Source organism: Macrosteles quadrilineatus, unplaced genomic scaffold (assembly GCF_028750875.1).
Source record: "Macrosteles quadrilineatus isolate MER2022 unplaced genomic scaffold, UCM_ALF_1.0 Scaffold_3__2_contigs__length_128488019, whole genome shotgun sequence".
Classification (NCBI taxonomy): Eukaryota; Metazoa; Arthropoda; class Insecta; order Hemiptera; family Cicadellidae; genus Macrosteles; species Macrosteles quadrilineatus.
The window spans coordinates 25420483-25437839 of NW_026542596.1; the positions used below are offsets into that span (position 1 = coordinate 25420483).

At 34.9% G+C, this 17357-nt stretch overlaps 2 protein-coding genes and 1 long non-coding RNA gene across 4 annotated transcripts in view; all 3 read right to left on the minus strand.

The window, feature by feature from the left end:
- Positions 1-357: 357 nt before the first annotated feature.
- On the minus strand, positions 358-5191 carry LOC128990700 (uncharacterized). Its single transcript, XR_008490557.1, has 3 exons — positions 4966-5191; positions 2419-2559; positions 358-1266 (listed from the first exon to the last, which is right to left on the minus strand). It is a non-coding gene; the product is annotated as an uncharacterized LOC128990700 (long non-coding RNA).
- A 239-nt stretch (positions 5192-5430) lies between these two features.
- The window catches only part of LOC128990699 (uncharacterized), a 28476-nt gene continuing 16549 nt past the window's right edge, over positions 5431-17357 (minus strand). For both annotated transcript variants that reach the window (XM_054413221.1, XM_054413219.1), the window contains 5 exons: positions 12766-12858; positions 12099-12240; positions 11248-11378; positions 7261-7325; positions 5431-5727 (listed from right to left, as the gene is read on the minus strand). In XM_054413221.1, the coding sequence (XP_054269196.1) occupies positions 5538-5727; positions 7261-7325; positions 11248-11378; positions 12099-12240; positions 12766-12828 (591 nt within the window). In that variant the 5' untranslated portion in view covers positions 12829-12858 and the 3' untranslated portion in view covers positions 5431-5537. The remainder of the gene's footprint in view (positions 5728-7260; positions 7326-11247; positions 11379-12098; positions 12241-12765; positions 12859-17357) is intronic.
- LOC128989052 (uncharacterized protein K02A2.6-like) lies at positions 14599-16710 on the minus strand. The gene has a single exon (XM_054410907.1). The coding sequence runs from the start codon at positions 16708-16710 to the stop codon at positions 14599-14601; it is 2112 nt and encodes a 703-aa protein (XP_054266882.1).

A 17357-nucleotide genomic window follows, 5' to 3' on the forward strand; every position in this document is an offset into this window, starting at 1 on the left:
GTAATGCATAATCAAGGCTGAATTGAGGTTGAATTAAGGTATAAGTATGTTTAAATTAAGGTAAAATCATGGTCAATTCAGGACTCATAACCTGAAAATTTAAGGTTAATTCAAGGTAAAGATTTTTGGCTGAAATCAAAATATATTGTTGAATTTGGGTTAAATAAAAGCATAATCATGATCAACTCAGTACATACAGTAACAAGTGATTGACTGACAAGGAATTTTACTTGACTTACGGCATTCTTACGGTCTTAAAGTAGTCCAATATTTTAATGTCCTAGTGGATAGCCTAGCTGTTTTGTCTTTGTGAACTCAAGAACTTTAATGATGCCTACTAAGCGCAGGGACAGCTATCTATTAGGACATCAAAATATTGGTTGCTTTATGGCAGTAAGTTAAGCCTTAAAATATTAAACGCAAGGTACATTACCTTAAGCTTTAATCTACGCAGAAAACTTTGGGTGGATACATAATTTGACCTTATAATCTATATTATAATACAGTTACCACTCACTCACTCATTGATCACTATTCCTCAAAAACTACCATGCATATGTACTCAGAACTTGGTGGCATGGAGGTTTCACTTAACCTCCATAATAGGTTTCACTTAATATGTACAAGAAGTAGCTTTGAGAGATTCCATCAGGGCTCTGGCTCACTGGCTTTAAAATTACAATGTTAACATATTTTTCTTTTGACAGAACTTTCGTTTAATTGTATTAGCTACCAAACCGCTGTTAGGAAAATTCTAAGCAAAACCAATGCAAAACAACTGTTTGTAGCAAAGAAAATTTTTCAATTCTGTTGTGAAGCCCAAGGGGAGGGGCAGCTAGAAACCTATAAATGATGCTATAACACTTTATTTAAATGTTGTATAGGATAACTGAGTTAGGTTAAAAATAATAAGCCTATTCTGCCAAGCTTGTGAGTGAAGGGTGAGAGCATTTAATTTTTAATAAGGCCTCATCAAATTACACCAGACCCTGCTTTAGAAAAGACATCTCAGTGATCAACAAAAAGTTTAAAAGTTCAAAACAGTTCTTCAAACATAGCCAAAATATCACTATTTGTGGGGGTATAAATAAAATGTAGCAAGTGACATTGGTTATAGTAAATTTATTTTATGAAAATATAAAGTATAAAACAAACTTGAAAATTAGAACATGAGTTAAATTAAGTGACATTTTACTTATACATTATTTACTGTCGCATAACCTCAGCCTGATGTTCCTATTCTGTGCACCAATAACTCCTCTTTTCCTGCAACAAAAAAAAATCATAAAGTATCGACTAAGGGAGTATGTTTTATCTAATTTTTTTTAAATTTTTTCTGTACATGTAATCTGCTTGAGTTAAAAATTTCAGCATGGTTTTCCAGTTCACTAAGTAATTTTTTACTTGAATTGTTTTGACTGTGATTAAAGCTGAAACTGTGAGCAAACATTTATTAATATAGTTATTTGTGTGACAAAACGGCACGGAGACGGCTGGACACTAAATCAAGTAAATAGGGGGCCCGGGATCGCTGAGCCCAGGGGCCCATGATGGCTCTCTCCGGCCCTGATTATCATTGACATTATCAATAGTCTAAAAAATTGGGGAGCGAGCAGGTCTAGTGGTTAGAGCGCGGTCATTCCGGTTCCTGGGGTCCAGGGTTCAAATCCCGCCAAATCACCAATGGATTTTAACTAAGTGATAATGCCGTAACCCCTAGGTCTAGCCTGAAGTAATGTGAAAAACAATCCCGGGCTCCAGCCTAGCGTACGGGGACAAAAAGTCTAAAAAATTGTTGAAACACACAGCGAAATGTAGGTACATGTCAGCTACACAGAGCTGCAAATTGTGTCATTCTGTTCACAAATGATACCAGCAAGTGGCGAGGAGCCTTGCTGCAGCGTACTTAAGCGAATTATGGATTTATACGCAGAAACTGGCTCTTACTTGAAAAACCACCCTTGTATGTTCCTTATACTAATAAACCAAATTAACAAACCCGAGACTTGTTATTAGAATTCTAAAACCCGTTGTTGCAACAGTTTAAACGAGTAGGTAGTTTTATCGAATTGGCCAGGGTAGAGTACTCGTCTGTCCTACAGTTATTCTAAAAGTTAGGCAAAATTTGCAATAACATTTTAACAAAGGCGAGGATGATATTGCTCTCCTCCTGGGCGTCTGCAGGATCTTTTGAGCGCTTCTAGAGCTCTGAACCTTAGATTAAATTAAAATAATTAATCAGTCAAAACCGTGAATCCTTCTCAGCACCCCGGGGAAGAAATTTGAGCGTGGCTGGTACTAGGGGTAGGCTGCTCAGTAAATACAATCTTATTCGCCCCTCATAATTTACGTCACATGCTTTTTACACTTTGGATCTTAGAAAAAATGTAAGTTAATGGGATATTTTAAGTAGGCTACCTATTGAGTTTTTCCATGCACGAAAACACTAAGAATGCTCTAGTTTTTAACCTTGGTGAACCCGTCATCGGCCACTGATGCCATGTCTTGTCATCACGGCCTGTGTCGAACTACAGGGAGTGTCGAACTATCGAGGTTCTACTGTAACAACAAAAGTAAACCTTATGAAATAAACAGTTCTATAACTAATATGCTCTACAAACCTTTTAGGTACTGGCCCTAAATTTGGCTTGTCACAGCCATGCACGGATGCAGTTTTTTTTTTTTACTTTCAATTCAGTGGCTTCAGCCAACAGTCTCTTGGCTACAACTGAAACAGTTTAAGTGAAACGCCTCATAATAGATAACAATAACAAAAGAATTTGTTATACAAATCTATATAAAGCTCAAATACCACTGACTCATTCATTCACTCACTCATCACGAAATCTCAGTTTAAACCATAAGACCTAGGAACCTGAATCTTGGCAGGCATCATCCTTTTGGGTAGTAGACTATCACTAAGAAAGGATTTTACCCTCCGACCTCTGGGCTCCGCCCCAGTGGCTCTGGAGTTTCCCATGTTAACCTTATAAAAAATGGAATTAATGAATCTTAACAGCTGTTTCAATTAAACAAGTTGGTTCTGTTCTATGATGTTTAATAGCATTAAAGTTACAAGGATTACCAACAGGGTGCAGCACTATTATTTCTTTTACATTTATGACAACAGCTAATTTGCAACCAAAAGGTGAGTGAGCGTAGCGAACGAACTTCAACCTGGAGGCGAGTTAGAGTAGCGAACGAGCTAACCTGAAGGCAAGTGAGCGCAGCGAACGAGCTCCAATCTAAAGGTGAGTGAGCGTAGCGAACGAGCTCCAATCTAAAGGTGAGTGAGCGTAGCGAACAAACTTCAACCAGGACGTTATTGAGCCATGCGAACGAGATCATCTTGAAAATTAAGAAGTTAAACGGGGCAAAGCCCGCGGGTTACAGCTAGTATTGGAAGAAAAATACAAAACAATCAGCTTTTAGAGAGAATATGCCATGTATTTGTATTTAACAAACTAGCTTTGACAATCTCACTTCTGTAGTCAAGTACAGAATAGACATAATTGGTCAGTGTGTGTTTTCAGGGGTGTACAGTGGGATTTACCAAATGAATCAAGTACAAAAAATTTAGTTTAGACTCGTTCAATGGTCTTGCCTCTCCGTTCAACCTGAAATTCTGGCTAAATTAAGCAAGATGGAAAAAGAAGTAAACCATAAGTCTGGCATTAATTTTTTTTAAACAACTTTCTTCCAAGTGAATTTTTGTTTGACCAACAAACGAAAGTTTTAGTAAGTTTAACCTACTAACTTTCTTACTCTAAGGTTTTAATAATATTAAGTTATGATTTAGGCTATTAATATTTTTTGTTTTAAATTACAAATCATCAATAAAATTTAAAAACTATAGGCCTACAAATGGTAAGGTTTATTTAAAGCAGAAAATTTTAGAATTTTTCCAAAATTGTTAATACCGGTACCGTAAGTTAAATTGCAGCACACAGACCAAGTTATTCATAATAATGTCTAAATTACAGTTCTAAATTCTGCAAATTTCGATGCAAAGCAAGATGGCAACTCATCTTGTAACGTTTGTTCAAACGGCAAGCCACTTGTTTTAAATCTGTGTTCGCTGAAGCTAATTAGTTAATTTGAAAAATAACACAGCAGCCTAGCTAACCTTGTTACAATAACTTTACAACTTACAGCATGGGCAATATACATCTTTAGTAACTTAAATAGGCACAAGTTACCAGGATATGATTTAAAGTTAACAGCTACATAAAACCAAAATGGCAGGTCTCCAGTCAAGTGACATTTTGTAGAAGGTTGTTTTAAATTAGTTCATTACGGTAGCCTACCTTTACTTAGTTTAATCAATGGGTATGGCGTACAAAACTTAAAATCTTTGAGAGATGCTAATCTTAACCCATCTTAACGTTTGCCGAAAAACCCTAGCATCAGGACATGGGACTAGGATAAGCCCTTAGACCTAGGCTACAGTACCAAGTCTATAACTTAAGACATAGGCCTAAGCTAAATTAAAATATTTTTCTATAGGCCTAGGTCTATTTATCCAATCCATCGAAAATCATTTCTTCATTCTTAAATGAAACTTCATAACTTCGGCCTATGATAACTTAAGACAATCTACGCTGATAAAAAACTGCATCATTAAGTTACATATTGGCTTGTGTGTTCATAATATTGTAGCCCACCGGATTTGGCAAAAATAAGTAACTAGGTCTTGAACAATTCCAGATACAATATTCCAACGGATCACAATACTTTCTAGGCCAACTATAAAACAATTCACCAGTCATGAGGCCTAGGGCAAGCACAGGCCTAGAATTATTCTGGATCCTAGTCCAAATTTGGCAGTTTATTGTTGTAAGATAATTTTCAGAGCATTTGTAACTTGAGGTTCTAATGTCAGTATGATTAGCATTCTAACACACATATCTTATCATAAGAATGGAAAAAATATTATGAATACAATGAAAAGATTAGCTGACTCACCTTTATGTTTCGTTGGCTCACAAGCACTTTTGTTGCAGTTAGTCTTCTAAAATCGAACACTATGGAATTAACTATGAACAAAGAAATTAAAAATTGACAAAAACTAACTTCAATATGAATACTTTATGTCTAAAAACTCTGATATAGTAATAACGCGAGAAACAAACGTCGCAAAAAGACAAACTGACAAGACACACAAAGACAAAGACAAAGAGGTTAGGATTGTTTAGGGGTGGATCCTGGCGTCTGGTCTGGCTGGCGTCGCTTGGTCGAACTGCATCATGGGAATTCGCGCTGTTGTTTTGTTGACTCTGTTTCAGGGCGGAATCTATGAACTCAAAAAGGGCAGTATTTTGTTGTCCTTGAATCCAGCCACAATGTTCCTAATATTTGCAACCTTGAATTGTGAATGCAAATTGTAGGGAAAAGTTTACCTTGAATCAAGGGTCCTTGCTATCTGGGATAGAAGGTATTAATAAATAATTAATATTTTGGCACTAATGGTTATCAACATTTAAGTTTATACAAAATATAAGTGTAGACAACACAACAAAATAAATTGAACTACACTTTTAACTGAAAAAACAGTCAGGATCATCAGGATCTTCATTCTCCGTCACACTTCTTGAATCAGTTACTTCACTTCCTACTTTTCTTGACAGCTTTTTTGTTCTTGCAGCCATCATTTCTGGACCCGGCAAAGACACTAACAGTTTTATCAAATGTATTTTTGATTCAGGTAATCTTTGATCAGCACACATCCTGTAAAAGAAATATTGTTAAGAGCACAAGATTAAGAATGTTACTAAATAGTTATTTGTGTAACTAGAGTGTGAAGTGACACTTTGCTGCACACGAGAGAAATGTTAAGGCACGAGACGCAGGTGAGTGTAGAAAGTTTCTCGAGTGCAGCAAAGCCAATTTACACTTGCTTTAAACATTGTATTTTTCCTACAGTAACTATAAAGCATATAGATAGTTAGTCTTTTAAACACTATACACAACACGTTTTTAAAAAGGTTAAATGCAAACGTTGAACAAAATGGGAAACGCTGTACCAGCTGATCTTAGTACCTTTAAGTGTTGATAACTTATTTTCAAGCGTACACGTATTACATGCCTAATAAAAGCAACAACAATTCTCTTGATTATTCCAACCCATGGGCAACCATGAAATTTATAAAGAAATTGGAGTGAGAAGGTGAGTTAGAAAGGGTACGATAAATATTATTAATACAATAAGGGAGTTGTTATTTTTCTTTAAACCACTGAACTTAAAATCATGTTAGTAAAAACTAGCTTAGTGAGGTTTCCAGCAGGCTTCAGTAAGCACATTCCTGTGTCAGAATCATATTTGGCCTTAGAGGATTTGACCATGTTACACCATATTTCAACTTACTTTCACTAAATGAAGTAAAAATAAACTCTTATAATTTCACACCTTCCGTCTTGTGATTCCATTATTAATAATGAAATACCAAAATATTTCTTTGATAGCTTTAATTTCATTTCTGACAAACACATCTGTGCCACTCGTAAGTTCTTATCTTTTATCTTCACACATTCACCGCTCAACAACTTATAGTAAATCGTTCTTGGTATCTTCAAGAATTCTCTTCCTGATCACATAAAAAAGCCATAGAAAACCGTGCAAGGTTTGAGGCAGAGATCAAATTCATTATTTTGAGTACTGTGAGTCTCTGGTACTGCTGTAAAGGGTTGGTTATGGGGCTTGTGTGAATGATTCTATTTAGGGTTATTCTACTGAATTTCATAATTTTTGTAAGTTTATAGTATGTTACTTTGAATATGATTTGTTTATAATATTAGTACTAAAAGAAATACGTTAATTTATGTTTTAGACGTTAAAGACACTTTTAAATTTCAATTTTAATTTTAATTTCATTTCATTTACATGGTTTGTGTGAAGAAGAATAGATTTATCTAATTGTCAAAATTGTATCTTAAGAAGTACCCAAGGTTAGCAGACCAAGTAAAAGCTGAAGAGATAAGTAATAAAGAACATCACAGACTGGGAATCAAAATAGAATATGGAAAAGTTAGATGAGAATTCAGAATTGAGCTTTTAATTTAATCTCTTGGGGTTTCAGTGGCCACACAAGTTAAGCAAGGTACAAGTTTCTAAGTTATAAACAAATAGCATAGCGAGTAAGAAAATAAGTAAAAATACTGTATCTAAAATTGATGACACACGTTTAATGAACTTTATCCTTGCCCACGAGTTAACATGTTTACATGTTGATACTTGTACACAAATATCTATACAACACTTACTCAAGAAACTCGTCAAGAAGCTTCTGATTACTGCAATCTTCATTGAGAAATAAAACCACAGCACTCTGTAACAAAAACGAACAATGAGGACAAAAAATTCATACAGAAAAAAATGAAATCCATACTATTATAAAATTGAGGTGATGTCTGTTTGTCTGTGCGGCTGCAACGACTAAAATACTAAACCGATACAGCCACAATTAAACACACCGATAGTCTACATATCTAAGAATGTCATAGGCCTATTCCCTTCCCTGAGTTCCTCTCAGGCTGTGCCCCTTGGATGTCCACAGTTTGAGGTGAGGTTTTCAAAAGTAAATATTAATTGGTCTCCATGGGAGCATGAGAAAATTCACAACTTTTTTTTTTACCTTTGTGTTGACATTTCAATGTAAACAATCAGAACTGTTGAATGCTTATTTGCCAATTTCAGACAGCTGATCCAAACAAATTAAATAATAGCTATTTACATTACAAGTGTAGTAAGAGCGTTTTTACATCACGCAGGTGAATGTTGTGCAATGAGCGGAAGCGAGTTGCATAATTCTCCTAAGTGATGTAAACAAGCTCTTGCGTAATGTGTAACGTACAAGATTTTACCTGACCCGACAATATACAGGAGGTTACGAACAATATTTTTCATTATCCATTTCACTCATCTTCTATCAATAACGTTCATTTACAAACAAAAGCTAGGTTAGGAATGTTAGGAAAATTTTCAAAGCATAACAATATAATTCAAGCGCACAGCTGATTTCTAGCGTTGAATGTCGTTGGCTCCATAGAGGTATATTTTTTAAGTTAAGCGCTCAATGTTATCTAAATGGGTTTCATTACCCATTGTTGTGTTTCCAAGTAAAAATATCCTGTATTTTATTGTAATTAATAAAAACAGTTCACTCAAAAACAAACCAGTTTATATATTGTAGATTTACACCCCGTTCTGTATATTGTGGGACATGAAAAATATTGTACGTAGCCCCTTATATATTGTTGGATCAGGTAAAATCTTGTACGTAACATAGCTGAGTTATGGTGATGTAAAAACGCTCTTACTACACTTGTAACGTAAATAGCTACTACACAACTATTTATAAAACTAGGCTATGTCATTGATAATGGAATTAAAGAAAAATTCTATAAATTCTATCATTGTAAGTTATGACAATTAAGTTATTGATACATTTTAATTTTAAGAGTGAGACAATTCAATGTAGGTCATACTTTTTTGTATAAACTTTGTGTCTTTTTTTTATAAATTCGAACTACTTAACAAGTGTTTGGATTAGGCGGTATAGAACATCTTCCTGTTACAAAGCACACGTACAGAAGATAGTTGTAACTAATTTTCTGATTTAATTTGCTAATTTCAAGAGTACTTATATCCCAAAATCCATAACTTAACACATTGGCTACCCCCAATGTACTTTGTATAAGCCCTCAGATACAAAGAGTGTGACAATTTTTCAATCTTTGTGACGTCACCGTTATTATAATTGTCATGGTTTTTTTTGTCTTGTCTGTCAAATATATTTATATTTTTGCTCGTTACTGTTATTATATTAAAATATTTATCAATTGTTATCTAGATTTGGTTACTGGTATTGTTATTTTTCTGAAAATATTTATGCATGTTACTATTGTCTAGCAATTAAGATGAATCTGTATCTGGCTTATATATGTTTAGAAGTATTTATCTTGTAACTTGAATCTCATGTATCATTGACTGTAAAAATGGTGTTTGCCGTATAAATAAATAAATAAATAAATTGGTACTGAATGTATTAAAAATATTTTGCTCTACTGTGATAAAAAAATCTTTAGTTTTAGATGCATAATTAAATAAACTAGGTAGCGTGTGAGACGAAGTCGAGTACGGGATTACCATACGAGTCCGGTAGGTAAACACATTTTGGAGGTGTGACATACAATATTTTACACCATACTAATAAATCTGTACAAATCCTTAAGTTATATAGCCTATTGCCTTTGACTTGAGGATTAACAAGCAATAGTCATAACCTTTGACAGAGGTTAAGTATGTTTTGGTTATAAGTTAACCACTCATTGCCAAATGCCTTATAATTAGCTGGTTGGTGCCTTATAACCACCACAGTACAGTGAAACCCTATTTGATCAAGCTGGTGGCAAACGGCTGTTTCTGGACTGTTTCCTTGTGTGGTAAGTTCGTCAAAACAGTGTAGTTAGTGTAATTTAAACGTTACTTATACAGGAATGGAGGTCGCACTTTTTTGTTTAGAATTATAAGTACCATAACAGAGAAATTTTAATCTAAATATTTTTTTTCCATTTTCCCGTTTTTTATGGGAAAATAAACATAGGCTAAGTTACAATTACTTTTGAACCACAATTTTTACAGCAATGGGGGGTTGCAATATGTTGTTGAGAATTATAAGGATTGTCACATGGAAGGCTTCATATTTCAATAAAAACCGGCTTTTTTCAAAAATATGATTTTCTCTTATTTAAAAGGTTTTTTTTTTAATAAGTTAACATAGACTAATTTACAATATAGCTTTTTAATCATATCTTTTTACAGAAATGGGGGTTAACTTATAACATTTTGCTCAGAATTTAAAGGGCTACAACATTGCCTACTAAGCTTTTATCAAAATCGTTCAGGCCATTTTTGAGAAACTTCAATTTTAGCGTAATTTTATGGGTTTTTATGGGAAAATCAACATTAATAATGAAAATTTCAAAAAAATAATTAACACCCGGAGATAGCCTACCAAAAATTTACAAACGACGTGTCAAAATAAAGTAGTTTTTGTGTAGACGCCCCCTTTCACCAATTCCTGTAATAAAAATCCTCGGGCTTTGCTCCACAGGCCATCAAAGTTGGAGTTTCTACCATAAGATTAACATGGGGGAATCAGAATATTGAATTGGAAACTTTGTCCCCACTAATTTGAGAGAACGGCTGGGGGTAGAAACTTGGTAGAGGTGTCCAAAGAAAGGTCTTGGTCTGTAGATGAGTTATCAAAAGAAAAACGAAGCAAAACCCCTTAGGACTCTACCCCAGAACCCTTTTTAAGATCCCTCCACAGAGTTGTTTACATTTTGGCCATGTGAATAATAATTTTTAATGAAACAGCTGTTCAATTTAAATTGTACTAGAGGTCGTCCAGTGGTCGAAACTCGACCAAAAATATGTAATGTACAGACTCTCTATTTTCACCTCACACTGTAAATAAAACATGTGATTGGAGTTTCTTCCATTTGTTTTGATTTTCTGTTTATATTTAGTTGTTATTTCGTCACCAGCATGGCAACAGATAAGATCCATGTTAATTTTTTCAACATTTTAAACTCATTTCTTGTGCTTATTTTTGAGCCTATTTTAATTTATAAAGGTATTCTGCACATCTACAGGAAAATATCTTTCCAACAGTATGCGTAGATTTTCCCTGCGATGCACACGAGCTGAGAAAAAAGGTTTTAAAGAAACATGCTTGCCTATTAATATATAGATAGATAAAATAAATACATGTAAATATTGCTGCATATTATTCAGATGATATATGTTCTCAAATCATTATTTTTTTTAAATCATAAATCATTAGAACTTGCACAACAATGACAAATAATGAAACCAAACCAAAATTAACCAAACTTGATCTTCACACAGAGAAGTTAAATCTCGTTTAATAATTACCTCTCAATTAACAAATAGGCTATCTAAATGTTACTACTGTGTGTGGCAAGTTTGATGACAGTTCTTGAACCAAAGGTACAATCAGTCTTAGATCACCAGAGAAGAGCAATTATCGTCCTCCAATTTCTTCTGCCATTTCCATTTGTATCACTTTTGATTAAATATTTTAACACTATTCCTGAGTAGATATGCCTACAAAACTGAATTCCAGCAACTGCCACATACCACATGTCACACCATTGCTTATTACAAACTATTTACAGGCAAGCTATTGTGCAGAATGTAAAATAACAACCACTGTTTCTCACCCTCCACAGTATGGGCAGGTCTGGCTTGGTAGCTCTGTGAAGAAGCCACTCTAGTAATTTAGCAGCCGCTGGATAGTTATTTGTCAAGAAGCTCACACGCAGCTCTTCTAGAACTTGTCTGTTGAAGCTACCTACAAAGTAATGAATAAGAGATATAAATATAAGCTTTAACAATAATTATTGGAAACAAAAAATTATCATGTATTGAATTTTTTAACAAACTTTTTTTAATAAGGTAGCGTTTTAAAGAAAAAAATACAAACATGCTTAACACATCTTCAATCGTCTTGAAAAACATCAAACCATGTATTGTTAGATTTATACCAAACCATAGTACACCACAGTACTTGAAACAAAACATTAAGGTGTTTCTTTCTACTTTGAAAAGCATAAAATTACATTTAGTTTTAGCTGAGCTTTAACCTGACGCAATCATGTCTACATAAAAAAATCGTAATGATAATGACAAAGACTGACAGTGTTAATAACTGCCATTGTTAATGTTCTGCAGACTTGTCCAGCTTGCCAATGATTGGCGTCCAACCTAGTACTGTGGGATTTTCAGTTTCTAGGTTACTGTGCTGCTGATCATTCTTACATTAAATTAATAGTTAATAATTATTTCAAATATTAATTTCAACAAACCACAAATCAGGCATACTTGCTATTTCAATTTTATTCCAACAAAAACATACTATTATAAAGTAATTATTGTTTCCAACTAAAAATACAATATATATATATATATATATTTAGTCCTAAAACGACCTCGGACAACCTGAGGACTTGGATAACCGGAGTTTCTATAATCAAGAGTGTACTGTATATACACAAGTGAGAAAATGTCTGACCGTCGCCAGAGAATATGTCCGCTGCAGCACAGAGGTTGTGGGCTTGTAGACATGGCAGCTGACATTCCCTCACAGCCTTCCGTCCACCAAAATGTGCCTCCTTGGAAGACTCATCATCTTCCAACAACGCAATGGCTTTTTTCTGTCGAAGAATACAGCTGATTAAGATTACATTTCAAAAGAAAGCAGCAGTTGGCTGATAAAAAGATTTTCTGAAAAGTGATAACATTCAGGTTTATTTGAGGAAATTAGGGCCGAGAGAGGCTAAGGGGTCATATATTAGAAGGAAATATCAGTGCTGCACGACCTTTTATTGCGTATTTTTTAATCCAAAAAGTAAAAGGAAAAATGAGTAATCTACTACAATATTGCTTTAAAGAAGAAACTACAAAATGCAAATAAGACTATTGCTGTTATCTGAGAAATTATAAAGAATTATACTAAAATCAATTTTTTTTACATAGCAACTAGACCTATATATTATGTAAAGTTTTTGTTTAAATGGTCCTAGATGTGTGTAGTATTCTCAAATTGTATGTTATAGTATTTATAATTCTTTTTAAATTTGAGAAAACGTAAGGAAAAGGCTAGAAAAGGTACTAAAAAAATAGCAAATATCTTCAAATAAAAGTAAGTTCCAGATCTAGACAATACGGTTTCAACTTACCAAACTCTTTTTTGTTATGATCACTGAGCCATCATCCACATCACTTTCAGAAGATTCAGCCATTATTTACTGATCAGGAGAATCACCATTAATCTGTAATAGGAAACATGTTAGTTGTTTACACAGTATGGTCTTGATTATCCAAACCAAGTTGGTCGCGGCAACATCGCGTATGCAGAAAGTTTTTCGATACAGGGAATATTAAAGTATAACTATAAACATGTCAAAAACCATTAAGACAAAATCGCTACCGATTTTCACATATATGGGATGCTGCGGTTGTTGCCACAAACCGAGGTATACAGTTTAATATCACACATAGACCGGGTGTTTCACTTGGTTAACAGTAAACACAGACTACGGGCCAGTGATGCAGCAAATTAAAAAATATTTTTGCCAACTATCATATAACATCAATAATCATCATATCCACAGACCAAGTGACCCACATATGCGACAGACATCCCTGTAGACCACTGCAGAGAATTCAGGGCCTTCAAATAGACCATTACGAAGATATAAGCTTTTTAATAACATTGGGACACCGACGCAAATATGCGACGTCAGTCTATGGGTAGAAACCGGCTGTCGCAAATGTGCGTCGCTGGTCCATATGAATGAAAAATTAGTACTATTGTGGTAGTGAATGAGTTAAATCAATACAGTTTGTTCATTATCAAACCTACTCGTAAAGGGTAGCAATAGGTATCCAAGTAAGAGGAGTTAACATATTGTGTACTATAGGCTAACATTCATGTAGTACAGTCAAGTACAGATGCCTAAAGACTAGAGAATTTCACAAACAAGGGCGGCAAAAGGAGATGTCTCAATCAACTCGCTGCGGTATTCAGTCATATTAAACTAAAGTAGTACGCGATTAACGTCCACGATCGCCTGCAGTGAAGTTCAGGCAGCTGAAGATCAGATGAGTGAGACTTTTCAGATAAAGATGCAACAAATGGAGAGTGTATAGTTTTGACATAGGTAAATTTTTACATCTATAGTACCAGTAATGTCCAAACTGGCAAAGTATATACATTTCTCAAGGGATATGTATCATCTGGGTGTGTATTGAGGTAAAGTTTGGGCTTATTTTCTTTAAATGCTAATAAAATTGATTACTTTTAATTGTTGGGTAGTCCACACATTCAATTCTGAAAATATCTTGATACCTCCACGTTTACCATCATCAAAATTTAAGCTTTTATGTTGAGGGTGACTTGATTGTTCTCTTAAATAAATATCAAATCTAACAATTAATTTACTACTAGTGTACCTGTTGCTTGAATTTGAGCAATTGCCAAGTATTACAGGTGTTATTTTAAAACGAATAACAGTCATAATTTCTGATGACTTGATCTGAAGACTTGACTCAAAGATTTTGGAAATACTTAAGATGTACATAACAAATCGATATAATCAACATTTCTTGTAAAAAGTGTTTTCTACAAATAGCCTTACTCATAGTCGCATTAGGTTGTCCGTAATAACGATTATAAATTAAAAAAAAAAATATGTATATTATTTCTATTTCTTCTCCTTGGTGGTGTTCTATGACTTTCCTATGTTTCCATAGTTTGTAAATCGGCTATTTCAATGATTACTACGAAATGCAGCACTGAGCACAGTGTTAATTCAGTTTTCTTTTTAGTATATAAGATTATCCAGTATCAAGTCCTTAAATTATATAATAAACATGATACAAGAGAATGTACACCCTATTTTATTCAACCATTTTGACTGAATGAAAAATATATAAACACAAACATAAACATTATAAAACAATAACATAAACCATGTGTTAAGAAATCATATGTTGTTGACAAATCTTTATTAATCCTCCCCCTCAAATTTACACGGCCGAATGTGGTTAATGTGCCTTCTCCAAACCTGCCCACCGTCCATCTCGATTTGATAATGCACCAATCCTTCTCTCCTTGTTATGTTTCCAAATTTCCACTTTCCGTCTTTTCCGAAATTGCGCACCTGAACCCTGTCCCCCACCCGAAACTCTCTTTTCATTTTTGTACATCCGTCGGGCATTTCTGTGTGATCTTGGGGTTTCTTCATAAGATCCAGCCTTGTCCTTATTCGTCTCCCAAACATAAGTTCATATGCCGAGGACCCTGTAGCATTTGTGGCATTCCTTAGTGACATTAGGATGTGATTTATTTTGAAGTGCAAATCTCCTCCATCATTCTCCATTGCTATTAACTGTTTCTTTACAGTCTGAACAAATCTCTCTGCTTGTCCGTTGGTTGCAGGGTGATAGGGGGCAGAGAATTTGTGTGTGACGCCACAAGCTTGTAGGAATTGGTTGAAGATAGATGATGTGAAGTTAGGACCATTGTCAGAGACTAACGTGAACGGGTAACCAAAGGTAGAGAAAAGTTTCCTCAGCTGTTGAATGCACCAATTAGATGTTGTAGTTTTGGTTGGTATGACTTCAACCCACTTTGAATAGGCGTCAACGATAATAAAAAGGTATTGCCCATAAATTGGACCTGCAAAGTCGATGTGTATTCGTTGCCAAGGTCCTGATGGAACCAGCCAAGGATGGACATCTACTTTTTCAGGAAGATTCTGCTTCAAACAACATGGACGACAAGACTTTGCTAGATCTTCTATGTTACGGTCAATGTGTTTCCAGTAACAAAAACTTCTTGCAAGATTTTTCATTTTCACAACTCCTAAGTGTCCTAAATGAAGTTCATTGAGTACTTTTCCTTGCAGTTTTTCAGGAATTACTACTCTGGAACCACGAAAAATGCAGCCATCATGAAGTGAATACTCATTATTCTTCAAGCCAATATGTTCTAAATCAGTACCATCTTGAAGTGCTTTCAAAAGAGGTTTTAGGTCATTGTCGTTTGATGTTTCATTTGCAATATTTTCATGTGTTACAGGCATTGATTCAATTTGGTTAATGAAAAAGGCTTCATGTTGATCAATTTGATTTGTCGGTGGATGTTCATTAGGAAAGCGAGACATGTAGTCGGCATTACCATGTAATTTGGTGTTCCTATATTCAATAGTATAATCGAAGCCAGAGAGGAAGTGAGCGTAATTGAAAATACGTGTGGCAGTCATAGTAGGTAAGGTTCTGTATGGGTCAAAAATTGAAACAAGTGGCTTATGATCTGTTACAAGGATAAACTTTCTTCCATAACAATATTGATAGAACTTCTTCAGTCCCCAGTAAATCGCCAGTGCCTCTTTGTCTATCTGACTGTACTTTTTCTCACTTGCAGTGAGAGATCGAGAAGCGAATGAAATTGGCCGTTCAGTACCATCTTTGTAGCGGTGGGAAAGAACAATTCCCAATCCAACTGGAGAAGCGTCCGTGGCTAGCACTAAGGTTTCATTTTCATCAAAATGAGCAAGGACCCGGTCACTAGCTATCTCAGCCTTAACTTTTTCAACGCATTTATCACATTCTCTGGTCCAAACGAACTTAGTGTGCGCCTTTAATAGATTGTGTAGTGGATTCAAGATTGTGTTCAAGTTGGGGATAAATTTCTGGTAGTAATTGGTCAAGCCCAGGAATGTTCGTAGCTCTGACACATTTGACGGTTTTGGTGATTTTAAGATTGCTTCCACTTTGTCCTTATTCTTGTGTAGACCATTTTGATCTATAGTATGTCCAAGGTAATCAATTTGTGTTTGAAAAAACTTGCATTTGTCTTTATTTAGTTTGAGGTTGTGTCTCCTGATGACTTTCAAAACACTTTCTAGCCTTGTTAGGGCCTCAGACTCAGTCGAACCTTGAATAATAATATCGTCAAAAAAACACTGAACGCCATCAATTCCAGAAAGTATTTTGTCCATAAACCCTTGCCATAGGGCCGGAGCAGTCTTAATTCCGAACATGAGTCGATTTACCTTATACTGTCCTTTATGTGTACTGATTGTTTGAAGTAGCGCACTTTCTTGGTCCATTGCCATGTGTAAATAAGCGTTACTGATGTCTAGTGTACAAAAGTACTTACCTCCACTCATTTTTTGCAAAAATGTCCTCGATACGTGGAATAGGGTACTTGATGTCCTTAATTTGTTTATTTAAAGTCACTTTGAAATCTGCACAGATTCTGACCTTGCCGCTGGGTTTCACGACTGGAACGATTGGAGTTCCCCAATCACTTTGTTCGACCTTCGAGATGATTCCTATTTTTTCCAATCTGTCCAGTTCTTCTTCAACTTTAGGTCTTAAAGCATATGGCACTAAACGAGGTTTCATGTAAACCGGTTTGGCATCTTCAAGTAGTTGTATATGTCCTTCTACCTCGGGAATAACACCAATATTTTGATCAAATACATCCTTGTAATTCTCAATCAGTCTATCGATATCTGCATGCGTGTGAGAACTTGTAATACTCCTAAGGTCAGCCCAATCTAGTTTAACTTCCCTTATCCAATCACGTCCAAAGATAGGATCGACCTTCCTGTTGATTACGTATAGTTTACCAATGAAATTGTGATCTTTGTACGTGCATTTCACAAATACATATCCAACAGGCTCAAAAACCTCCCCAGTATAAGTGCGAAGTTCTACTTTCGTTTTGTGAATGGATTTGTTTAATCCTAGATTCATG

What these genes read in the sequence shown, in the direction of transcription:
- LOC128989052 (XM_054410907.1), bottom strand. Translation starts at nt 16,710, where the DNA reads ATGGCAATGGACCAAGAAAGTGCGCTACTTCAAACAATCAGTACACAT.